Genomic DNA, 27,214 nt, shown 5'->3' with positions numbered 1-27,214 from the left:
CGTCCCCTTTCAGCTCCTCGAGAGAGTGAAAAAATTTCAGTCCAAATACAATTTCAATGTCCCTACGCGCATCTGCCGACGGCAAGTTGCGTGGGAGAGACGGATGACAACCTCGCTTTTCATCGGCCATCCCCGACATCAAGCACCGTCCCCTTTCAGCTCCTCGAGAGAGTGAAAAAATTTCGATGTCCCTACGCGCATCTGCCGACGGCAAGTTGCGTGGGAGAGACGGATGACAACCTCGCTTTTCATCGGCCATCCCCGACATCAAGCACCGTCCCCTTTCAGCTCCTCGAGAGAGTGAAAACATTTCAATGTCCCTACGCGCATCTGCTGACGGCAAGGTGCGTGGGAGAGACGGATGACAACCTTGCTTGTCATCGGCCTTCCCCGACATCAAGAACCGTCCCCTTTCAGCTCCTCGAGAGAGTGAAAAAATTTCAGTCCAAAAACAATTTCAATGTCCCTACGCGCATCTGCCGACGGCAAGGTGCGTGGGAGAGACGGATGACAACCTTGCTTGTCATCGGCCTTCCCCGACATCAAGCACCGTCCCCTTTCAGCTCCTCGAGAGAGTGAAAAAATTTCAGTCCAAAAACAATTTCAATGTCCCTACGCGCATCTGCCGACGGCAAGGTGCGTGGTTGAGACGGATGACAACCTCGCTTTACATCGGCCTTCCCCGACATCAAGCACCGTCCCCTTTCAGCTCTTCGAGAGAGTGAAAAAATTTCAATGTCCCTACGCGCATCTGCTGACGGCAAGGTGCGTGGGAGAGACGGATGACAACCTCGCTTGTCATCGGCCTTCCCCGACATCAAGCACCGTCACCTTTCAGCTCCTCGAGAGAGTGAAAAAATTTCAGTCCAAAAAAAATTTCGATGTCCCTACGCGCATCTGCCGACGGCAAGTTGCGTGGGAGAGACGGATGACAACCTCGCTTTTCATCGGCCATCCCCGACATCAAGCACCGTCCCCTTTCAGCTCCTCGAGAGAGTGAAAAAATTTCAGTCTAAAAAAATTTCAATGTCCCTACGCGCATCTGCCGACGGCAAGTTGCGTGGGGGAGACGGATGACAACCTCGCTTTTCATCGGCCATCCCCGACATCAAGCACCGTCCCCTTTCAGCTCCTCGAGAGAGTGAAAAAATTTCTGAGAGTGAAAAAATTTCAATGTCCCTACGCGCATCTGCCGACGGCAAGGTGCGTGGGAGAGACGGATGACAACCTCGCTTGTCATCGGCCATCCCCGACATCAAGCACCGTCCCCTTTCAGCTCCTCGAGAGAGTGAAAAAATTTCAATGTCCCTACGCGCATCTGCTGACGGCAAGGTGCGTGGGAGAGACGGATGACAACCTCGCTTGTCATCGGCCTTCCCCGACATCAAGCACCGTCCCCTTTCAGCTCCTCGAGAGAGTGAAAAAATTTCAGTCCAAAAACAATTTCAATGTCCCTACGCGCATCTGCCGACGGCAAGTTGCGTGGGAGAGACGGATGACAACCTCGCTTTTCATCGGCCATCCCCGACATCAAGCACCGTCCCCTTTCAGCTCCTCGAGAGAGTGAAAAAATTTCAGTCCAAAAAAATTTCGATGTCCCTACGCGCATCTGCCGACGGCAAGTTGCGTGGGAGAGACGGATGACAACCTCGCTTTTCATCGGCCATCCCCGACATCAAGCACCGTCCCCTTTCAGCTCCTCGAGAGAGTGAAAAAATTTGTCTAAAAAAATTTCAATGTCCCTACGCGCATCTGCCGACGGCAAGTTGCGTGGGAGAGACGGATGACAACCTCGCTTTTCATCGGCCATCCCCGACATCAAGCACCGTCCCCTTTCAGCTCCTCGAGAGAGTGAAAACATTTCAATGTCCCTACGCGCATCTGCTGACGGCAAGGTGCGTGGGAGAGACGGATGACAACCTTGCTTGTCATCGGCCTTCCCCGACATCAAGAACCGTCCCCTTTCAGCTCCTCGAGAGAGTGAAAAAATTTCAGTCCAAAAACAATTTCAATGTCCCTACGCGCATCTGCCGACGGCAAGGTGCGTGGGAGAGACGGATGACAACCTTGCTTGTCATCGGCCTTCCCGACATCAAGCACCGTCCCCTTTCAGCTCCTCGAGAGAGTGAAAAAATTTCAGTCCAAAAACAATTTCAATGTCCCTACGCGCATCTGCCGACGGCAAGGTGCGTGGTTGAGACGGATGACAACCTCGCTTTACATCGGCCTTCCCCGACATCAAGCACCGTCCCCTTTCAGCTCTTCGAGAGAGTGAAAAAATTTCAATGTCCCTACGCGCATCTGCCGACGGCAAGGTGCGTGGGAGAGACGGATGACAACCTCGCTTGTCATCGGCCATCCCCGACATCAAGCACCGTCCCCTTTCAGCTCCTCGAGAGAGTGAAAACATTTCAATGTCCCTACGCGCATCTGCTGACGGCAAGGTGCGTGGGAGAGACGGATGACAACCTTGCTTGTCATCGGCCTTCCCCGACATCAAGAACCGTCCCCTTTCGGCTCCTCGAGAGAGTGAAAAAATTTCAGTCCAAAAACAATTTCAATGTCCCTACGCGCATCTGCCGACGGCAAGGTGCGTGGGAGAGACGGATGACAACCTCGCTTGTCATCGGCCATCCCCGACATCAAGCACCGTCCCCTTTCAGCTCCTCGAGAGAGTGAAAACATTTCAATGTCCCTACGCGCATCTGCCGACGGCAAGGTGCGTGGGAGAGACGGATGACAACCTTGCTTGTCATCGGCCTTCCCCGACATCAAGAACCGTCCCCTTTCAGCTCCTCGAGAGAGTGAAAAAATTTCAGTCCAAAAACAATTTCAATGTCCCTACGCGCATCTGCCGACGGCAAGGTGCGTGGGAGAGACGGATGACAACCTCGCTTGTCATCGGCCATCCCCGACATCAAGCACCGTCCCCTTTCAGCTCCTCGAGAGAGTGAAAACATTTCAATGTCCCTACGCGCATCTGCTGACGGCAAGGTGCGTGGGAGAGACGGATGACAACCTTGCTTGTCATCGGCCTTCCCCGACATCAAGCACCGTCCCCTTTCAGCTCCTCGAGAGAGTGAAAAAATTTCAGTCCAAATACAATTTCAATGTCCCTACGCGCATCTGCCGACGGCAAGTTGCGTGGGAGAGACGGATGACAACCTCGCTTTTCATCGGCCATCCCCGACATCAAGCACCGTCCCCTTTCAGCTCCTCGAGAGAGTGAAAAAATTTCGATGTCCCTACGCGCATCTGCCGACGGCAAGTTGCGTGGGAGAGACGGATGACAACCTCGCTTTTCATCGGCCATCCCCGACATCAAGCACCGTCCCCTTTCAGCTCCTCGAGAGAGTGAAAACATTTCAATGTCCCTACGCGCATCTGCTGACGGCAAGGTGCGTGGGAGAGACGGATGACAACCTTGCTTGTCATCGGCCTTCCCCGACATCAAGAACCGTCCCCTTTCAGCTCCTCGAGAGAGTGAAAAAATTTCAGTCCAAAAACAATTTCAATGTCCCTACGCGCATCTGCCGACGGCAAGGTGCGTGGGAGAGACGGATGACAACCTTGCTTGTCATCGGCCTTCCCCGACATCAAGCACCGTCCCCTTTCAGCTCCTCGAGAGAGTGAAAAAATTTCAGTCCAAAAACAATTTCAATGTCCCTACGCGCATCTGCCGACGGCAAGGTGCGTGGTTGAGACGGATGACAACCTCGCTTTACATCGGCCTTCCCCGACATCAAGCACCGTCCCCTTTCAGCTCTTCGAGAGAGTGAAAAAATTTCAATGTCCCTACGCGCATCTGCTGACGGCAAGGTGCGTGGGAGAGACGGATGACAACCTCGCTTGTCATCGGCCTTCCCCGACATCAAGCACCGTCACCTTTCAGCTCCTCGAGAGAGTGAAAAAATTTCAGTCCAAAAAAAATTTCGATGTCCCTACGCGCATCTGCCGACGGCAAGTTGCGTGGGAGAGACGGATGACAACCTCGCTTTTCATCGGCCATCCCCGACATCAAGCACCGTCCCCTTTCAGCTCCTCGAGAGAGTGAAAAAATTTCAGTCTAAAAAAATTTCAATGTCCCTACGCGCATCTGCCGACGGCAAGTTGCGTGGGGGAGACGGATGACAACCTCGCTTTTCATCGGCCATCCCCGACATCAAGCACCGTCCCCTTTCAGCTCCTCGAGAGAGTGAAAAAATTTCTGAGAGTGAAAAAATTTCAATGTCCCTACGCGCATCTGCCGACGGCAAGGTGCGTGGGAGAGACGGATGACAACCTCGCTTGTCATCGGCCATCCCCGACATCAAGCACCGTCCCCTTTCAGCTCCTCGAGAGAGTGAAAAAATTTCAATGTCCCTACGCGCATCTGCTGACGGCAAGGTGCGTGGGAGAGACGGATGACAACCTCGCTTGTCATCGGCCTTCCCCGACATCAAGCACCGTCCCCTTTCAGCTCCTCGAGAGAGTGAAAAAATTTCAGTCCAAAAACAATTTCAATGTCCCTACGCGCATCTGCCGACGGCAAGGTGCGTGGGAGAGACGGATGACAACCTCGCTTGTCATCGGCCATCCCCGACATCAAGCACCGTCCCCTTTCAGCTCCTCGAGAGAGTGAAAACATTTCAATGTCCCTACGCGCATCTGCTGACGGCAAGGTGCGTGGGAGAGACGGATGACAACCTTGCTTGTCATCGGCCTTCCCCGACATCAAGCACCGTCCCCTTTCAGCTCCTCGAGAGAGTGAAAAAATTTCAGTCCAAATACAATTTCAATGTCCCTACGCGCATCTGCCGACGGCAAGTTGCGTGGGAGAGACGGATGACAACCTCGCTTTTCATCGGCCATCCCCGACATCAAGCACCGTCCCCTTTCAGCTCCTCGAGAGAGTGAAAAAATTTCGATGTCCCTACGCGCATCTGCCGACGGCAAGTTGCGTGGGAGAGACGGATGACAACCTCGCTTTTCATCGGCCATCCCCGACATCAAGCACCGTCCCCTTTCAGCTCCTCGAGAGAGTGAAAACATTTCAATGTCCCTACGCGCATCTGCTGACGGCAAGGTGCGTGGGAGAGACGGATGACAACCTTGCTTGTCATCGGCCTTCCCCGACATCAAGAACCGTCCCCTTTCAGCTCCTCGAGAGAGTGAAAAAATTTCAGTCCAAAAACAATTTCAATGTCCCTACGCGCATCTGCCGACGGCAAGGTGCGTGGGAGAGACGGATGACAACCTTGCTTGTCATCGGCCTTCCCCGACATCAAGCACCGTCCCCTTTCAGCTCCTCGAGAGAGTGAAAAAATTTCAGTCCAAAAACAATTTCAATGTCCCTACGCGCATCTGCCGACGGCAAGGTGCGTGGTTGAGACGGATGACAACCTCGCTTTACATCGGCCTTCCCCGACATCAAGCACCGTCCCCTTTCAGCTCTTCGAGAGAGTGAAAAAATTTCAATGTCCCTACGCGCATCTGCTGACGGCAAGGTGCGTGGGAGAGACGGATGACAACCTCGCTTGTCATCGGCCTTCCCCGACATCAAGCACCGTCACCTTTCAGCTCCTCGAGAGAGTGAAAAAATTTCAGTCCAAAAAAAATTTCGATGTCCCTACGCGCATCTGCCGACGGCAAGTTGCGTGGGAGAGACGGATGACAACCTCGCTTTTCATCGGCCATCCCCGACATCAAGCACCGTCCCCTTTCAGCTCCTCGAGAGAGTGAAAAAATTTCAGTCTAAAAAAATTTCAATGTCCCTACGCGCATCTGCCGACGGCAAGTTGCGTGGGGGAGACGGATGACAACCTCGCTTTTCATCGGCCATCCCCGACATCAAGCACCGTCCCCTTTCAGCTCCTCGAGAGAGTGAAAAAATTTCTGAGAGTGAAAAAATTTCAATGTCCCTACGCGCATCTGCCGACGGCAAGGTGCGTGGGAGAGACGGATGACAACCTCGCTTGTCATCGGCCATCCCCGACATCAAGCACCGTCCCCTTTCAGCTCCTCGAGAGAGTGAAAAAATTTCAATGTCCCTACGCGCATCTGCTGACGGCAAGGTGCGTGGGAGAGACGGATGACAACCTCGCTTGTCATCGGCCTTCCCCGACATCAAGCACCGTCCCCTTTCAGCTCCTCGAGAGAGTGAAAAAATTTCAGTCCAAAAACAATTTCAATGTCCCTACGCGCATCTGCCGACGGCAAGTTGCGTGGGAGAGACGGATGACAACCTCGCTTTTCATCGGCCATCCCCGACATCAAGCACCGTCCCCTTTCAGCTCCTCGAGAGAGTGAAAAAATTTCAGTCTAAAAAAATTTCAATGTCCCTACGCGCATCTGCCGACGGCAAGTTGCGTGGGAGAGACGGATGACAACCTCGCTTTTCATCGGCCATCCCCGACATCAAGCACCGTCCCCTTTCAGCTCCTCGAGAGAGTGAAAAAATTTCAATGTCCCTACACGCATCTGCCGACGGCAAGGTGCGTGGGAGAGACGGATGACAACCTCGCTTTACATCGGCCTTCCCCGACATCAAGCACCGTCCCCTTTTTAGCTCCTCGAGAAAGTGAAAAAATTTCAATGTCCCTACGCGCATCTGCCGACGGCAAGGTGCGTGGGAGAGACGGATGACAACCTCGCTTTACATCGGCCTTCCCCGACATCAAGCACCATCCCCTTTTTAGCTCCTCGAGAAAGTGAAAAAATTTCAATGTCCCTACGCGCATCTGCCGACGGCAAGGTGCGTGGGAGAGACGGATGACAACCTCGCTTTACATCGGCCTTCCCCGACATCAAGCACCGTCCCCTTTCAGCTCCTCGAGAGAGTGAAAAAATTTCAGTCCAAAAAAATTTCAATGTCCCTACGCGCATCTGCCGACGGCAAGGTGCGTGGGAGAGACGGATGACAACCTCGCTTTTCATCGGCCATCCCCGACATCAAGCACCGTCCCCTTTCAGCTCCTCGAGAGAGTGAAAAAATTTCAGTCCAAAAAAAATTTCAATGTCCCTACGCGCATCTGCCGACGGCAAGTTGCGTGGGAGAGACGGATGACAACCTCGCTTTTCATCGGTCATCCCCGACATCAAGCACCGTCCCCTTTCAGCTCCTCGAGAGAGTGAAAAAATTTCAATGTCCCTACGCGCATCTGCCGACGGCAAGGTGCGTGGGAGAGACGGATGACAACCTCGCTTGTCATCGGCCATCCCCGACATCAAGCACCGTCCCCTTTCAGCTCCTCGAGAGAGTGAAAAAATTTCAATGTCCCTACGCGCATCTGCTGACGGCAAGGTGCGTGGGAGAGACGGATGACAACCTCGCTTGTCATCGGCCTTCCCCGACATCAAGCACCGTCCCCTTTCAGCTCCTCGAGAGAGTGAAAAAATTTCAGTCCAAAAAAAATTTCAATGTCCCTACGCGCGATGACAACGACACCGCTCTCTGCCACTTTCAGGATGTTGCTCGCGGAGGGGTTCAAAAAAAAATTGCCCCTTCGTGCTGTGCGAATCCGAAAGTAATTCAGAGAGAAGCGGTAGCAATACCGATCTTTGTCGGTTTGCTTTCTAGCATTCGTTCTGTTCGACCGACTACGAGATCTGAGGATAATCTTCTATGAGGGATAACAAGAAATAGAACAAACACAAGTAATGGGGGGGGGGGGGGGGTCACATTGCTTGAGTTTAATATTATTCAATGGCTTATGGTTTTGTGCTAGTGAGAAGTTGAAAAATGTTTATTGTGAATGATCAGCATTCCTGGAGAAAGTGTCATTGTGAGCTGTTGACACATCCGTGGGCGAAGCACGATGCAGGTGAGTTTCAACATTTTCTATGTTTCAACATTTAGCGCTGTTGTAAATGAATAATTTATGTCAGGGATTATGAATTTATTATGAATTCTCTCTTAACGTAATCCCTTTGATTATTTTTTAATATACAGGAAGAACAAATTTGATACGAACTTGCACAAAAGAATGGAAACAGAAATATCAGAAATTCATGAAGAAATAAAACTTAACAAAGTTCACCATGGTAACAAAATTCATACAATCCAGAAGCAAATGAATGGCCAATTTAAATCATCTGCAGCAATGGTTTTAATACTGAACGTTCTATGAAGATTTCAATTCTTACGTAACTCTATTTACCTTTATTGCACACGAAAAAACAAAATTTTTGTCAAAAATAAAAATATGCAAGATGATAATTTGATATGAAAATTTGTAACATAACGTAATCTGCGCAATGAGCTAGGATGATGTTCAATCATATGTTCAGAAGTAAATATTTTGAATGAAAAGGAAATGGAATGTTTTTGTTAAAATTCATGTACGGTTACACGAGAACTCTCATAACTCAGAGAATATTTTGTGTATCTTATATGTAGTTCATTGCACACACATATAACAGTCATGGTTGTACAGCAGCAAAAGTACTCAAATAAATGGTGTGCTTTTCAGTGTACAATGTCTGGCATAAGTATTGAAAACGAGCAAATTTTGAGGACATAACGTGTAATATACATAATATCTCAAAAAAACATTTCAGAAATTACACTGGACTTCCCTACACACAAAATTTATACTTCAAACCCCACTGGTTTTGTGAAATTTAAAAAATAAAGTACTTACTGTCTGTGTAGTGAAATGGCAACCAGAAATTTGTGAAAAATTGTCAATGCTTCTAAAATCTCTTATCTTCATTTATTCACATATGAATTTTCACAATGAGATCTTTAATGCATTACATAATAGTTACATTATGAAAAACAAGATGCAATATGAATATTATTATTACAAACACAAGATCCAGTGTTAACATCACACATTGAAATTCCACCTCGTCTTGTTCGTGTAGTAACATTGCATGTAACTTTTTTGTTGCGTAATGATGTACAATGGCACAAACATATTCATGGAAGGGAAGTGCAATACAGTGCAAATGAATATCCATGTAAACACTGTGCAGATCATGTAACCTAAAGAGAAATGGTCAAGTTCAGAGAAGTTGATAGCTTGTAACGTATGATATCCACACGCATGCATATTCTAAGTGTCCATATTATAGTGAGTGAGTATTATTTGTGGGGAAATTTATTACATATTTTGCTGAAATTATTGAAATTAGTACTTTATTAAACTCCAAGCAACAGCATTTGAGCTTTTTCTTGCACGAATGAGAAAACATTGGAAAAGAAGTTGATGTTATTACTTGTACCGTTAACTGTGTGGAATAGATTTGTGACACAAATTATGTTGATAGGCTGGGCTTATATGTGCGAGGATGCATCTGAGGGTATTATGTGCGGCAAATTAATTAAATTTTTGGTATGAGTGGCTGCACAGGTCCTGGGAAGTGTTGTGTGTTGGGCAAGAAAATTTTAGGCTTTGTAATGTTGCCGTTGTGTACTGTTATTGATTTGGTTATTTAATTAGTTAATTCTCCTGAGGTTACTCCTTTTCCAATGGGTGCATTAAATATGTTTGTGGTGAGAGATTACATTTCAATTATCTCAACACGGCTGTTATTAAGGATAACGGTTAAATTAGAGCGTTAACAAGAACTAACTTTTGTTTAGGATGACCGCTGATCCCCAACTGCTCTGTTAGTCACAAATATGAGATGCATGTGCATTCTTCAATGTGTTTCAAGCTTGTTTTGTGTTTATTCAGTTGATCTAGATCCTCCTTACTAGTTGTAGGTTCTATAGTAATATAAATGTCATGTTAACGAGCAAAGGTGTGTGTTATCGGTTTGTTTTTGATATGAAAAAGCTTAATCACTAGTGTGTGTCAATTAGTATTGTGTGGTTCTTTAGAGTGTGCTCATGAAGTAATGAGCTCTCTTTTTTGTGTCGTGGCAGTTTTAGGAAATGCTGTGTTGCTTTTAGAAACTTGAGCAATGTTAACTCCATGTTATCTTTACCAAGGGGTTTTGAAATGAAGTTTGCAGTGAATTAATGACCAAGTTGAGTGTGGAATTGGTGATTATCATAGCTGTTGTGCTAGTGTCAATGAATTGCTTGGGGGAATTAGGTTCGATAGGAGTAAGAAAAAAACTAATGTAATTTCATCAAAGTATTGAAGTATACTGTTTCCACTATTATTTTGTAATTACATTATATCACAAGATATTTACGTCTTGGTATTTTATCATTTTTGAAATTTTTTCCTCCGCCCTCGGGCTAAAAGTGGACAGTGAGTGCCATCGCAGAAGGCCGATAATAATCGTCATCCGTCTCTTGATACACGCTGTTCGGTGGCAGCTGCATATAGGGACAAATTTTTTCCCTCGACGAGCTGAAAGCGGACGATGCTTGACCGCGGAAGGCCCAGGATGAACAACGTTGTCGTCGGCAGATGCACGTAGGGACATTGGAATTCCTTGGATAGAAATCTTTTTGGACATTGAAATTTTTTCTTCCGCCTTCGAGCTAAAAGTGGGCGGTGAGTGCCATCGCAGAAGGCCGATAATAACCGTCGTTGTCGTCCGTCTCTTCGACACACGCTGTTCGGTGGCAGCTGCACGTAGGGACAAATTTTTTCCTCGACGAGCTGAAAGGGGACGGTGCTTGACCGCGGAAGGCCGAGGATGAGCTACGTTGTCGTCCGTCTCTCCGACGCACGCTTGTCGTCGGCAGATGCACGTAGGGACATAGGAATTCCTTGGATAGAAATCTTTTTGGACATTGAAATTTTTTCCTCCGCCTTCGAGCTTAAAGTGGACGGTGCGTGACATCGTAGAAGGCCGATGATGGGCATTGTAGTCGTCCGTCTGTTCGACACACGTTTGTCGGCGGCAGCTGGACGTAGGGACATACTTTTGTGTGCATCGCGGAAGGCCGATGACAACCACCATCGTAGTAGTGCTTGTCTTCATTTGACGGCGGTCGTCCACAGCTGAATGTTAGACGTTGATTCTAAAGCACTTAGCTCGAAAAAAATATTCTTGAAAATTTGATTTTTTTGCATGAAATTTCACTGTCAATGCAGCATTCAGTGTACTGGATATTTTTGATTCAAAACACTCAAAGCATCCTTTTTTTTCTTGCTCAGAGAATTCTTGCTCTTCGTTTCTTTGATCAAGCATGTATGCCAGAAAATGTGCAGGTGTAAGAGCCATTTTGTAGTGAGCATCTAGATGCTGTAGCACTTCTTTCTATAAGGTCTTTTCTTTCCATTTTTTTCCCCAAATCTTTCCAAATATATACAGCATCTAATGTGTAAATACACAGCATGTATGTATAAATGTTAGTTAATTTTTTGGACTTCATCAAGGGCGACATCAGTAGATTTTAGTTGTTGAAATATTTTCAACATTCCTCCTCATAACAAAATTTGGCACTAGGTTTTGAATGTTTCTACCAATATTTTGCTAATTATAAATGTTTCTATGCCTATTTTCTTCACAAATTTTAAGAAAGTGGACCAAATTTTGAGGTAAAACCTCTAATGTATCTGCAAAAGAATTCCACGAGTATCAGAAGGTACAATTAGTTTAGCCTTATTTACTTGTGATCAGTAACACGCATTTGCAAATTGATTATTGTGTGAAAATACTTAATTTCCAATAACTGTTCTTTGAGTCGAGGATATACAATATAATTTTCTAGCAAATTCAGTACATTTATTGAACAGCTATGTGTTATCAAATCAAATCCATAATTTTTCTTAAAAGGTCCTACATTTTGGTGACATTTGCTGCATTATCCGTTATTACATTCTATTTTAGAAATATATGACATCCATATTATTGTTATGGGCATCTTTTTCTCAGCCACCTCATTGGGCATTTTGCCTGTTGTGGCTTTGTATTCGTACAGATCTGATGAAACGTTACATTTCAGATTGGCATTTTTTTATGCTGGCTACAGCCATTTCTTCCAGGTTTGCAGCTGTGTGAGCTCTTCCAGTTGTGTCTCTTGTGTCAATCAAGTACACATCACCTGCCTTGGTTGTGACAGTAACAGATATAACTGGTTCATTGTGTACATTAGACCATCCAATAATCGTAAGTGGTATTTAAAAGATGTCCACCTATCTCGTGCCTACTAGGACGACTGTATCCTGGGCAAAGCTGCTGCATTAATTTAACAAATTTTGGTTGCTCAACACTGCGGAAAGGTGTATTAGTGGCATACATGAATCTACTTGCTGATCCAAAACTCTTTTTTTCTTGGTTTGGAGTAGATCTGACAATATACATGAATCTATGGTTGCACATAATTTTTGTCTCTTATTTTGAGAATTTGAAACTTTGTCTACTTGGTTGGAACTGGAAAAAAAATCTGTTGCTGTCATTGCTGCATCAGAAGTTTTTTGCAGAAACTAATGATTCTTGTCTTCAGATGTCACCTAAAGAGTAAAAGCATAATTTTAATGCTTAACCAATATGAAATTGCTATTTAAAAAATATATACATAGTTTTTTAGAGAAAATGACATTTTCCTTTCCAATATTACTAAACTAATATTCTACCAGTTTGTTTTACTTTTCATTATTCTAATAAGATTAAAGTTTTTGCCTTTACTAATAATGTATCCGTGAACTAAATTTATGAATAATAAGCATAAATATTAGAATTTTGAAAACACTACAATTACTACAATTTTCGGACAGTCATGAACTGAATTTGAATTGTAATGGCATAAGACTTGTAAAGTCATGTCGCATCAGAGAAGTGGTACAAATAAAATTACAATGCCATTTGATGAGAAAAAAAACAGTAATATCTTGTATATGATCCATGGCAGTGTATTATCTCCTTCACAAATTTCATTACTTAATTTATTATGCTGTCTGCAGAAAAATACAATACAACAAATGCGAATTCCCATTAATCAATAATAAAGTCTAGAGGAATGGAAGTGGTAGTTTGTCATGTTATTATAGAAAAACTATTCATTTTTTTCATTCACATCCATACATGCCATGTATATATATCTTAAAAATATATAAATAAAACGACAAATTCATTTTTTTTTTTTTTTGATTTGCTCTATTTCATCCTCCCAAGAAAGAAAGTTGCAGATAATATGTGGCAGCGTATGATCCACACAAAAAAAATTCTGATGTTTAACATAATAATCTGTGAATTACGCTCAGGAAAAGTAGATGAGTAGAATAAAATTTGTAAAAAAATAAAACTATTGTATAATATTAAAACAATATGAAAATATCGTGAATATAAAAACTACAAATCTTATGATAAAAATTAATGGCTCTGATGTTGAGATGTGAGACGTATCACAATGTTCATTCAAAATCTAATGAAGCAAACAGTGACTGTAACCAAAAGCATGAGTAAAAAATAGAACAGTAGAAATATGAGTGATCTCAACAGACCTTGACAAAATGGGTACTTGGGTTGACTTTCCCAATAAAAGACATGATTGCAGAAGAAAACTCTGTATTATGGACAACCGGGACTTCCTATTTGCAATTTCTTCTAAAGCTTGAATGTTGATGGCAAATCATAGATCTTATGGTGAGCAATTTATTATTCGCTTGGTCATTCCCATTGTCCTGCTTGCACATTAATACATCACTTCTCATATAATTAAGAAAGGTTATTGGGCAGGGACCATAAGGTTATCCGAGGATGATGTCACTCTCCGCTATCCATATGAAGGTTTTTAACAGCTGGCTGATGCAAAGATATATTTTAGAAAGAGAGAAAATTCAGCTGCCTTTGTGGGGAATCGAACCCATGTCCCTTCACTTTCTGGGTGAATGCCTTATAGACCACTAGACTACAAAGGCAACAAATATCTCAATCATTCCTTGGAGCTCGTGTGCACTGAAAGGGACCATACATGGATGATCAGACCTAACTAGGCCAAAGCTCACAATTGCTGACATTGCCACCAAATGGTGACTCATCCTTCAATGCACACGAGCTCCTAGGAAAGATTGAGATATTCGTTGCCTTTGTAGTCTAGTGATCTAGGGCGTTCACCCAGAAAGTGAAAGGACGCTGGTTCGTTTCCCCGCAAAGACAGTTGAATTTTCTCTCTAACCAAAATATATCTTCGCATCAGCCAGCTATTAAAAACCTATGTACCATAAGGTTACTTTGAATGTCAGAAGCTGTTTGAGCTGCTGAATCTACTTTTCATTGCTCAGTATGGCAACTTGGCATGGTACCAATTACAATTTACACTTATCAAATAGAACTGATAAGAACACCAAGGAAACACTCTTCTAAATGTTTCATAATAGGAGTTTCAAACTTCATGGTATCATCAAAGTCATGGTATACTCAATTGAATTTTACTTGCTAAGTGATTTGAGAATTAAATTTTGAACTAAATTACGTCAAGCCTTGTGTATTGTGTGCTTCAACCACAGACATCCTTAATTTGAACCACCGCTAAACAGCAGATCTAATGTACATTGGCACAATGGAATAATTTAAATTAGTAGATATTAGGCCTATGTCTAGTTGCAGAAAAAGGAAGTTTGATTGAGAACAATAATTTGAATTTTTATCCTGAAACTAAACAATTTTCATTTGACTGTTTTAAAACAATTTTTATCTATATCAATTTTTTTCACCATTCAAATGTATTGATACATATTTTTAAACTTTAATTCAGGTATGTGCATTATTCTTGTAAAATAATCAAAGTCAAGTGGAGAGTAGTTTTCAGATTATTATAAAAGTACATAATGAATTTTATAGGGAGATGGTGTGTTTGTTAAAATTATTTTACAGCTGTGCAATATATATGAATTTCTGTTATTAAATTATAATCTAGATACAATCACTGATACTTAAAACAATGCCCTTATTGTACATAACATTAGAATATATCTGGCAATCAAAATACTGAATTGTAGGACAAATTTCCTTTAATTTTGCAATGCTGGATTGCATATGTTGCTTATAAAAAACTCCTGTAACTTATTCTTAATGCAAAAGTTAGAGAATAACTAAGTTTGAGTATAATATGACATATTCACTGGCATTTATATATAATGGAATGGTTTTTCCTAATCGAAGCTGTATCTAAATGTTCAAAACAATGCTTTGTGTGTGTAAAGTCCTTCCAGCTCTGCTTTGATTGAAAATACTCTTTAAAACTCTGGATTTATACAACATGAGCTAAAAAAAATTTGAGTGCGAATAAATTAGTTTAATTTATGTATTAACCGATGATGCGCAACTATTTTTAATACGGAATAAAATTTTGGGTAGATCACAAAATTTAAAACAAAAAACATAACATTTCTAATCCGATCACTTGAGTGATGACCTGTGGCCCAATCCCAGATAACTGTGACACAAGAAGTGACACATAAGAAGTGACACAATTCGCAGATCACTTAAATGACCTGCGGCGCTGTACCAGATTACTTAATTAAATATTCTTTTCCCGGGTACGAACCAAAATATTTATCGTTCTTTGCAACATTTGGCAAATTGTTTCCACCAGATACACTATTCTTGCTCTCCTCATCTTGGTGGCATAATTGTGCATTTTTTAGGAATATATACTTCATGAAATTTACTTATATGCATGCCATAATCATGGCCCCCACATCCTGGAGTAGGGCCCCTAGGCTGGGATCTTTTGCGGGGGCCCCCGACCAGACTTTCACGGGCCCTTTTATGGTGGATTTATAGCGTGAAAAAACAAAAAATAATGAAAATCATCCTGGGCCCCAGGGCTGGAACCTTGCCAGCCCACCTTTTGTGGGGGCCATGGCCATAACGATTCTTAGCCAGTCTTTTGAAGTCATGGGATATTCAAGTAGCTGGCACTAGCAAAACCAAGCATGAGGAAAGCATGGTAATAAATTAATAAAATTAGCAAAAATAGGACTAGCTCTTGGATATGGGGGCACAGAAATAAAACATAGTCAAAAAGGGGAACTATGAGTGAAAGAAAGTATGTGGGTCATTCCCGCAAAAAAGTGTTCATTTCACATTTCTGAAATGAAAAATTCAAAGTTGAATTTTCAAATTAAATTGGTTTCAAATTAAAGCCAATGACTTGAAGTTTAATATTTCATGAATATTTTCAATTTTTTTTTATAATACTTTATTTTTTGGGTTTTATGACAGAAAGTCATGGGTTTCGTCCACTTTTCTGTTACCAAAACAAATATCACTGTAAAAAAATATAATTATTTCTGCTGTTTTTATCTCAGGTCTTTTTATGATCAGCTTATTTCTGACACATATGCTGAAAAAAGGTAGTTTCAAAAATTTTTGTGACTTTTTTTCTGTTGTTTTGATGGTTTCTCACGATTTTTTCGAAATAGTACAAAGAAAAATTTATTTTTTACATATATTTAGTTACTTAAAATCAAACCTCTTTATATCTGACATACAATGGATTGGTAATTTATAAGTTAACATGTTAGTTTGAAGTGTTCTTAAATGTTTTTTGCCTTTGAACTGCAAAAATGCTTCTCGTAACACAGCGTGGACATCATTACAACGGAGTGCACGGAAATGTTTAACTGAGAGAAATATCTCAGATATTCCAAATAAGCTATGCATATACACTTTTATTTTCCAAAAAATTATATACAAAATATGATAGGTGACCCAGAGATTCCCCCTATAACATTTGAAAAACATCCATCCTATGAGGAAATTCAAAAAACACACGTTTCCCCTCCTCCCTTGTAGTTTTAATTTTCGTCCGGTAAAAATTTTAAAATCTGATCAAAGTGGATACTGCACTTGCTCAGTTGTATATTATATCAGGGTGATTTTTGTTTCATTTCAAAATTTTTGTTGAAATTGAATAGTAATTTGACATTGGCATAAATATCGCGTTTATGCCTCTCACATTAGTGATCCAGAGTGGACTGGGGGGGGGGGGAGAGCAGAAACGAAAATACTATAAGGAAAATGTTGTTTGTCCCATAAAATACAGAATGTATTGTCATATAGCGACCTTTACTCATACTAAAATGCCCCTTATGGCACATCTCCCTGGATCTGTGCCCCTGGCAGTGATTTTGATGATCTATATACTACTTTCATATTTAACTGAAAAAAATAACATGATGGCGATTGTGGTAAAGGGTTTAAATTTAATAGCTAACTTATTAAATTTAACTTAAAACTTCAAAACCTCTTAAGTAAGCAAAATACTTTAAATCATAGTTGCCATTCTGTTGCGTTGCTTGTTTTTGGAACACGCAACAGAGTGGACAAATTAGCTTAAAGTATTATTTTTTCATTATAAATTGAAATGATTGATGAAAACTTTTATTATATTTTGAAGCATATCTCCATGTACTATCACTTGATGTTGATATAGATGAGAATTTGTTTTTAAAATTATGTATGATAATGTAACAGAGTGGACATTGTTATTTACACTAACATAACACATTCCACAGTGAAAAATCTGGTACTAAAGACATAACATGAATCTTAAGTTGTTTTTCAAAAGTTAAAGCCAAAAAAGTTAATCAAGCATTAAAAATGAACCTTTCAATGAGCTCAAAAGTGATACCAGATTTAATCTGGTATAAAAATATATTTCCCAAATGCCCGTAACAGAGTGGACTTTTTAAAATGTGAAAAATTTTGGGACATGAACAAAAAAATAGTTTTTCATGAAGAGAAAAAACAAAATTTTATCATCAGTTTTATTCATCTATGGCGCACATATAAAATTTAATTACAAGTTTTTGAAAAAATGCTAGATTTCCATCAAGTCTCTTTACTTAACATTTTTTTCAAGCCGGAAAGCCAGATTTTGACGTTTGCGACAAACAATGAATTTTTAAAAAAAACTAGATACCATCTGAAACAAATTAAGAAACACCATATGACAGAGAATTAAATAAAAAACCTGAAATTTTGTAAAAAAATTTATAAAGCCTTGGAAATGGTTTGTGAATATATGTATACACTTTTGAACATCAATGCTAGGTTGACTGGCTCTTTAAAGGGAAAACATTTTAGTTTGTACATGCAAAAATTCTTAATCATAAATCATATAATCATGAATCAAATTCATCATAATCATGCCACCCCAGGCTTTCAAGTCTATCTCCGCCTATGATCTTAGTCAACATTATAAATCTATTTCACACAGTTAACCGTACCAATAACAATATGAACTCCAATTTCAGCATTTTCTCATTTGCAAAAGAAACAAACTATGAAGCAACCACGCAATAAATGCAGATGCTTGGGAAAGTTTGGTCCGATAGGAGTAACAAAAAAACTAATGTAATTTCATCAAAGTATTGATGTATACAGTTTCCACTATTATTTTGTAAATACATTATATCACAAGATATTTATGTCTAGGAACTTGATCACATTTTTGTTTGCATAATCTTTGCAATCCCTGCACAGTGTTAATATGGATGTTTTTCATTTGGTTTTGCATGTCCTTGCATAAGTATATTTGAAACTTTATACAATGATTATTTAAAAAAAAAAAAAATTTGTATGTAATATTGATTGGACTAACAAGATAGAAGAATGTTTTAATCCCCACATATAAGTTGCTAATAAAAAATGGCTCATTCTGTTTCTTTATATTTAAAAATTGAAAAAAAAGATGTGAAGTAAAATCAATTTTATAATCCGAACGATCAATTAAGTTATTTTTGAAAAATTTAGGACGATTGCCATTTGACTGATATTTTGGTCCCTTGGAATTACAAGGTGAATGTTCTCTATTTGTATTTTTTCATGTATTTTTTGTCTTTTTGCACAAGTTAATATCAGCTGTCATTTTTGTGTTGTTATTGTTGTGGAATAAACAAAATAAATGAATGATATAAAGGGGGCTAAAAACGTTTCTCGGATCTCTCTTATGAATCAATATTTTATGGCTTAAATTAAAAAAAAGCCTTAATTAAAAATCCCTTTTTTAATCCCTGACATTAACAGGGATTTATTTAAAAGAGTGCTTCTCGAGTAAACAGGTTGGAAACCGAACCACTACATTACAACATTGACACAGGAATGGTTGAAACTTATTTGAACTGTGCATCATCCACTCAGAAGTGTCAAAATTCACAATGAGACTGTTTCTTGGGAATAAAGAAATGCTTTGTATTTTTTCATGTACTTTTTGTCTTTGTGTTTTTGTACAAGTTAGTATCAGCTGTCATTTTTGTTTTATTGTTGTGGAATAAGCAAAATAAATAAATCATATAAGCGGGGGGGGGGGCAGAGACGTTCCTCGAATCTCTCTCATGAATCAATATTTTATAGCTTAAATTTAAAAAAAAAAGCCTTAATTAGAAATTGGTTCTTTTATTTAATCCTTGACATTATCATGGATTTATTTAAAAGATAGATTCTCAATTTTGGGAACTGAACCACTGCATTACAACATTCACACAGAAAAGATTGAAACTTACTTGAACCACTGAGAAGTGTCAAAACTCACAATGAGACTGTTTCTTGATGATAAAGGAATGCTGATCGTTCACAATAAATTTTCCATTGTAATGTGATATTGCATTTGATTTTATGCATTTATCACTTTGAAGTATTATTAATTAGTACCATCAATTGGTATTGATAATTATTAACCAACGGGAATATTTTTCTATTTTTTATCTCAGATATTTTTGCCCAACTGTCATTTAATCACAAGCCCACACAACTGGGATGAGCACTGAGTGTCCATAAACACAAAGAACTTCACTACCCACATTTCACTGGTGATGGAAGATTGATATCCATAACTACAAATTATAATGTTTTTTTTTCTTTTAAAAAATCAACATCTCAAAAAATAGGCATCTTTACACAACATCCACTTTTCCGTATATCTTGTGTAAACAAGTGGAGACCAACATCGTGTCATATACAAATGATGAATTGGATCTTTAAGTAGTTTAGGAGGTAGTGCATTTCATAGTAACATACATTGGTGAACAGCATATGACATTGATTACTTCAACATTCCTAGAACAATATTTTGTGTATCCTTCCTTTCTTTCAAATGATGATGTGCTCTGCTGTTGACTCATGGTTGGTGCTGATCAACTTGACCTACCTATTTCTCTTCCTTGTCCTAGCCATGAGTTTGAAAAATAATTTGTAAGACATCATTAATGACATAAATCAGTTTGAATAAGTTGTCATTGAATAAAAGTAAGTGGAAAATAATAAATCCTCAACTACACACTAATCAAGTTGGATTGAATGAATACATGACACCTCCCATTACTTGTGTTTTAATCTTTTCTTTTAAACCGCCATCGAGGATGAATATCAAGGACGACGTTGCGTCCGAACGAAAGGAAAGGGTAAGCCGGCAAAGATCGCTGTTGCTACAGCTTCTCTCTGAATACTTTCGGGTTGGCACTGCACGGAGGGGCAATTTTTTTCGTACCTCTCCGCGAGCAACGTCCTGAAAGTGGCGGAGAGTCGACAACGATTGTCCGGTTATTTTTTACAAATTAGTCGGCGGCAGCTGCACGTGGGGACACGTGAACTCTCTCTCCAATCTCTCTGCGAGCAACGACATGGGGAAGGGAACGGGGCATACAATTTCGTAACGCCGATGACGAGGATCGTCGTCTTCCCTTTCTTCTTCTCGGCTGCAAGGGGGAACGCTCGTCGAGGGCGACGTGTTGAAAAAAGGAAGTGTTTACAATTGCCGAAGACCGATGATGAGCTCCGTTGGCATCCCTCTCGTCCTCTGACGTTGATCGTCCGCAGCTGCACGTGGGATGGAAATCTCTTCCGCGAGCCAGCCGTGAAGTGGCGATGCGTAAAATCGTTGAACACCCGTGATGAGCATCGTTATTACCCCTTTCTTGCTTTGACGTTGGTCGTTCGCAGCTGCACGTTGGGACATGGAATTTTTTGGACATCGAAATCTTTTTCTTCTGCGAGCGAGACGTAAAGGGAACGATGTATAAAATCGCTGAATGTCGATGTTCACTCAACCATACTGTCACTCACTTGGTCATTCATATGCTTACGCACTTCGTCACTCATAGTCGCTCACTTGATCACTCATAGTCGCTCACTTGCTCATTCTTATATTCATTCACCCACTTATATAGTCACTCATCTAATCACTTGGTCTGATACGGTCAGGGTAGGCGAAATGTCTAGACTCTAGAGTGAAATTTCCGGTGGTGAAATTGTATTGGGGACGAAGCGTCCTAAGGGCAGCACAATTTCTGGTTCCCATTTCTGTCATATTCAAATGCATCCTCATACATAGGCATCTCTCTCCAAGTCAAGCGTGTGTGAGCAAGAGAGTGTGACCGAAAGAGTGACTTTTAGAAACACAAGTTTACAGTGCAGGAGTGGAGGGAGGCCAAGCGGGTCATTGTACAGGGCAGGGCCACAACTAGATGCTTGGTCACCCGGGGCAAGCGCGCATTTTGACGCCCTCTTCTAATGTTGAAGGAGAGGTTTCAGAATGAAATTTGTGCCCCCTTGGGTCCAGCGCCCTGGGCACGAGACCCACCTGCTTCCCCCCTAGTTGCGGCCCTGGCACAGGGTGGTGAATTCCAGGAAAGAGTAGTCACGAAAATTGGACTATTTGTCTCGCCCGCAGGCGGTTTCGAACGGCAGGCTTGTTTTTTATACTCGTCGAGAGGTTGGTGCGCACCCCCTCGATGGGGGACTCCCTGCGGTAGCAATTTTTTGCTGCGGTTAAGTCACCGTTTTTTTTGTTGTACCCCTGTGTCAGGAAAGTTTTCTGACAAGGACGAACCGGGTATCGAACTCGCGACACCTCTAAACATCCTTTGGTACTTTAGGCGAGTATCTTATCGACCGGGCTACCGCGCCCCCAACCAGATCCCATTTTTGTGAGGCCCCCGGGCCGTGCCCGGGTGGGCCCATGCCTTAAGACGGCACTGCATGTCAACCGTGTAAAGTAAAATCAACAGATGCTTTCTTCAACAAAATGAATGACCTTGTTCCAATTAGTATCATCAAATTGGTTTTCCATTATTAAAAAGAGACAGCAGGACTTTTTTTTAATTTTTACTTCAAATTGTTCAGCCCGAAAATGTATGTTGTGATTTATTCACACGCGAAAGCACTGTGTCGACAAAGAAGTTGTGCATGTCTCGTTTGAACGAAAGGAAAGAGCAAGCCGACAAGATCGGTGTCGCTACAGCTTCTGTCTGAATACTTTCGGGTGGAGGGACATATAGTTATTTTTCAAACCTCTCCGCGAGCTACGTCTTTAAAGTGTATAGGAGGGCCGATGTCGTCTTCCCTCGATTCCTTACACGTTGTTCGTCCGCACCTGTACGTGGGGACAAAAAATTTCCTTCGCTAGCGAGCAACGTCCGTAAAGAGAACGATGTATACTGTCTCCGGAAACGGATGATGAGCATCATTGTTGTCCCGTTCTTTCTCTGATGTTTATCGTGCGCATCTGCACGCGTTGGGACAAAAATAATTTTCCTCGGCGAGCGAGCTACTTCCTGGAAAGGGTACGGGTTGCGGCCCGGTGCGAAAGAAAATTGCGGCCCCTCTGAACAGAGGTTTTTCAATACCCCAGGGTGTCCACGGGTACTCTGGTGCCCGAGAACGACTGTAAAACTCCTTCGTAGTCATACAAAAAATTCCTTTTGGCAATAAATATAGACAAAAGTGTACGCTTCCCAGTGAAAAAATTGCAAGTGCTTCCCCAGGCACTCGAAGATTTGGGGCTCTCAGGGCTAGAAAACCGATTGTCTCCTAAAACCTTAGAGGTTCTCTATCTTGGACTGAATTTTAAGCTATTGCTTTGCTAAGAAGTTGAAGTCAAAATGTAATCAAAACATTTTTATCCCCTTTTGCTGCCCCAAAAAATTTAGCGGCCCGGTACAATAGCACCCTTCGCACCTGCCTAAGTCCGGCCCTGCCAAGAGCACATTTTGACGCCCCCTTGTAATGTTGAAGGAGAGGTTTCAGAATGGAATTGGCACCCCCCCCCCCTCGGGTCTAGCGTCCGGGGCACGAGACCCGCCTGCTCCTCCCTAGTTGCGGCCCTGGATGTATTGACATTGAAATGACGTTTCTATTGGGGTCCCGCTGCAGTAGCGGTCCGTACCCCCTCATCCATTCTTCGCAGGGCCGCAACTGGATGCTTGGTCAGCCGGAGCAATCATGCTTTTTGGCGCCCCCTCTTAATGTTGAAGGAGAGATTAAAAAGAGAAATTTGCGCCCCCTCTAGTACGGCACCCCCCCCCCCCCCAGTTGCGGCCGATTCTTCGCCATCTGCGTAGCGATTATTGCTGTAGCCATAACTGTATGCAGATTAATTATATGTTTGTTTTCCTTGTGAAAACTAACGCCCAATTTACAAGAGTACAGAAACGTTAATGTCGATACGCGAAAATAGCATAGACCGCCGGAGCGGTTATCGTATTTTCATTCTTTTTCCTTTTCTTCCTTCGTTATTGAAGGATGGGGAAAACGAGGTCAAGTCGCGAGTCGTATCTGTCGTAAAAACGGAGTCTTCTAAGGGCCAGTGGTGCCGAAGCACCTGTGTATCAATACATATGCATTCAATAGATAATTTATTTACAACATTACACACACACGTTACTGTTTGGCATAAAATTTAATAAAAATCCCTTCACCGATAAATATTTATACTATGTACAGATTGAAGAGATGGTATTTCTTCTGCCTGAAATATACTGAGAAATTGAATTTTTTGGATATTATACCGAAACTGATATTTGGAAAGAAAAGTGATTTGCCTCTTCCGGGAATCGCGAACCTGGATTCCCATGCATACCGGGCAAGTGCGTTAACCAATACACCAAAGACACGCTTTTCAATTCCTTATAACACGCATTAGTAGCGTGAAAATACAAAACGCCAACTGGGGCGCGAAAATTGCCGTAGTTAAGGGAGGCTGCTACGACTCCACCCAGCGCTTCACGCTACTAATGCCTGTGGCTCTGCAGCCATAGCCAAAAAAACCACGCGACGGACATTAAGGGGGCGGTACCTCCTCTTCAAATCACTCTCCACCGGCACTCGATGGTGGCGTCCGATTTACGACATGGAGGACATTCTTTCCTCCATGGATTTACGAAGTTTGCCTGCATAAAAAATGACACGATTTTCAGACCTGCTCTAGAAGGTATTGGTTTGGTCCACCCCAGAACGCATGATAAAACGGTGTGTGTAAACGCGCCTTTATAGGGCTAGGACAATACCTTCTAAAGAAGGTGTTGGCTAGGACCATTGAAAAGAAATATGTCTTTATTTCTCCTCTATAATAACTCTCTACTTGCCTTTTTCCCTCTTCTCTTTTCCCTTACTTGCTGAAGAGCAAATAAGAAAGGGGGCTTTTGTGGAAACATTTTTCTTTTCTCCTCCAACTCTAGTGATCCTATGACTCCTTATCTCTTCCAGCAATCACTGCTCCTATTGTGCTTAGGAAGTTCGCTCCTATTGTGTACATACTCGGGAAGCGCCGCGAAATTCGCCATCTCTCTCTCTTTCTCCTTCTCTTTTCTTTCTTTTTCTTGCTTGTTCCGGGCTCTCTCTTTGGGGGGGATGGGGCGCTTGTGAGATATCCCGAGGTTTGGTTTCGTTATTTCTTGTGTCAAAAATTTCGATCTGTTATTAGAAATTTTTTTTTACTAAATTGTATTATAGGCCAGGTTGCTCAGGTCTAGTCATATGCAGAATATTCTTGGGCCTCCTTCGTGCCAAGAATTCGTCGCTTTCGTAGTTCGAGATCAGAGTTAGATGGCGATGTTCTGAGTTCTCGAGAGATTTAAAAAAAAAAAATCTTGCGGCCAGTTTCTTATTAAAATCGAATAGCGTTTCCAGTTTCAAGTCATCTCTCAGGTTTGTGTTTCTGATAAACCAGGGAGCTTTTAGAGCTTTTCTAATAAATTTGTTCTGTTCCCTTTCCAATCTGATTATTATAGAGTCTCGGTTATAGAACCATACAATAGACCCGTAGGTCATAATTGGTCTTATAACCATTTTATATAGTATGATCTTGTTCCTGACCGATAGAGCAATTTTATGCCACATGTGCCCTCACTATGCCAGGTAAAGGTAAATGATGAATCCGAATCAACAAAGAAATTCAACTTCACTCTTGCCTTTGAGAAGAAATTTGAGAGCACGTCTGCAGCCACTCTACCATCGACAGGAAAAACAGGAAAGTGAAAAATCAAAGTCTCAGGGAGTGATCCTTCACCCCCTCATTGTTAGTGCATTAACAAGGAAAAGTGAAATTTTTTTTATTTCAGGAAATCAAAAATTTGCAAACAGTATTTTGTAGAGGATGTCAATGTCTTTTTGTTTAATAGCGCCAAATGGCACATCGGTAGGCCTTTGATTTATAGACTAAAATCAAAGTATAGGTGACAGAAGTTTGCTGCAATTTGTATTTTTTTATCATTAATGAGAAAAGTGTGAAATTTTCCAATTTTTATTTTTCGAGGAATTGAAAATTTGCAAATGGCATTTTGTAACTGAACGGGAGTAAATGCCACAATGCATTAAATTATATGTCAGCATTAGAATTGAAAAATAAAAGTTACTTGTTCCATGGATCACTGAATATGAGAACGTATTGGTCTGCAGACATCAGTGGTCCGCTAAAAAAATCTCTTCTGAATAATAATAATAATTCATCTTTTCAAATATATTGTCATTTAGAACAGTGATATACCATCAAGGGATGCAAATGTCATAAAAAATGATTAGAACTTTAGTCCAACCTTATGAAGCCACCATTGTGGATTCTGCAGCTTTATTGACAAACAAGCGTGGAGGTTTGAAGGCCTCCTTTTTTCTTTTTTAAATTGCATTTTCAGAAAACATTTTGTAAAAGATATTCGCCACTAAGAAAGTACAATAAACTGAATAGTTTTTTTGCTATAATTCAAACAGCAATATTGATTACGAAATAATTAAAACATCTTCACATAAATGCACGATTTTTAGCAGATTCACCAAAAAATAAGACATTTTCAGGTGCCAAACTGACTGGCGACTTTTTTCGCTACTTGTCTCGTAGACCACCACAATTATTTTTTGGTGGTCCGACTGTTTAATCACTGGTCTCGGACCAGCAGACTACCAATGATTTCGAACGTATGTATATGGTTGCTACGATGTCCTATTTCCCTCGTGATCATATAAATTATTCAACTCATAGCTCTTTGGAGAATGACAAGTGATATGATCAAATGCAGAAGTACCTTAGCTAATGGAAGATAATTTGCTCCAGAATCACATTTGGTAGTTGAAACCTGAGCCTGTAAACCCCAAACCATGATTACAACATCTAAATATTCGAGACCCATAATTAAAAAATTAAATGTTCAGTAAAATTTTCTTTCAAATGAATCAATACATGACTTATATCGGAAGATATTTAATTAAGTAACCAGTATAAGAAAAAAAAAAAATCATGATATCGATGTAGACGATCTTCGTTCAAGATAACATGGCTAATAACTAGAGGATGACATAATATTGAAGCATGTTCGAAATGAAGCACATATCTGATTCAAGGTTGTGCAACATAATTTTCAAGTCTTCGATTTTCCACAGCTCAATGGGGCTGTACCTCAAAGCTTGCTTCTTTATCATCGCCAATTCCTAAAATAAAAGAACAGAAATACTGCATTTGAAATACAGTAAAATGAATATCATTTCAAGAAGACGTGTATTTAAAGCAACGGTGCTCAACCTTTCTGAGCGTGCAGGCCACTTCATTGGTTTGGAAAAGTGTTCATTACCGGAAATGTACCTAAAGCCACTCAGATGATCTGAAAATGTGCCACAGGCCACTTGAATCATCTAAAAAAGATACCGCAAGCCACTTGAGTGATCTGGAAATGTGTCTCGGGTAACTCAAGTGATCTGAAAATGTGCCAAGAGCCACTTAAGTGATCTATAAAAATAAAGTGTGTACTGTAATGTGTCGTGGCCATTTAAGTGATCTGTAAGCTTGTTGCAAGCCATTCAATGACCTTGAAGCCGTGAACAACCACTCAAATGATCTGGAAATGCACTGCAATTGCCTTCAGTAACCTGAAAATATACCACGTTCCACGGGTCGCTCAAGTGATTTGGAAATGTGCTTAGAGTCACTCAAGTGATCTGTATACATGCCGTTGACAGCTTAAATTGTATGAAAATGTGGTGCGAGCCACATAAGTAATTTGATAACCTTCCATGGGTTACTTCAGTAGTTCAGCTATCTGTTGCACACCACAAGACTGAAGGTCACATTTGGCCTGCAAGCCATGGGTTGAGCATGTATGATTTAAAGCCA

At 41.4% G+C, this 27,214-nt stretch overlaps 1 protein-coding gene across 1 annotated transcript in view; it reads right to left on the bottom strand.

Moving 5' to 3' along the window:
• Positions 1–26,292: 26,292 nt before the first annotated feature.
• LOC149072049 (adenylate cyclase type 10-like) overlaps positions 26,293–27,214 on the bottom strand; it is a 132,215-nt gene continuing 131,293 nt past the window's right edge. The window contains exon 33 of the mRNA XM_089247635.1: positions 26,293–26,535. Coding sequence (XP_089103761.1) covers positions 26,392–26,535 — 144 coding nt within the window. The 3' untranslated portion in view covers positions 26,293–26,391. The remainder of the gene's footprint in view (positions 26,536–27,214) is intronic.

Source organism: Pholcus phalangioides, unplaced genomic scaffold, assembly GCF_987345545.1.
Source record: "Pholcus phalangioides strain wild (caught in Gottingen) unplaced genomic scaffold, Ppha-v1.0 ptg000018l_1, whole genome shotgun sequence".
Taxonomy (NCBI): Eukaryota; Metazoa; Arthropoda; class Arachnida; order Araneae; family Pholcidae; genus Pholcus; species Pholcus phalangioides.
The sequence above is the reverse complement of the archived record's forward strand: the minus strand, read 5'-3'. Positions and strand labels throughout refer to the sequence as shown.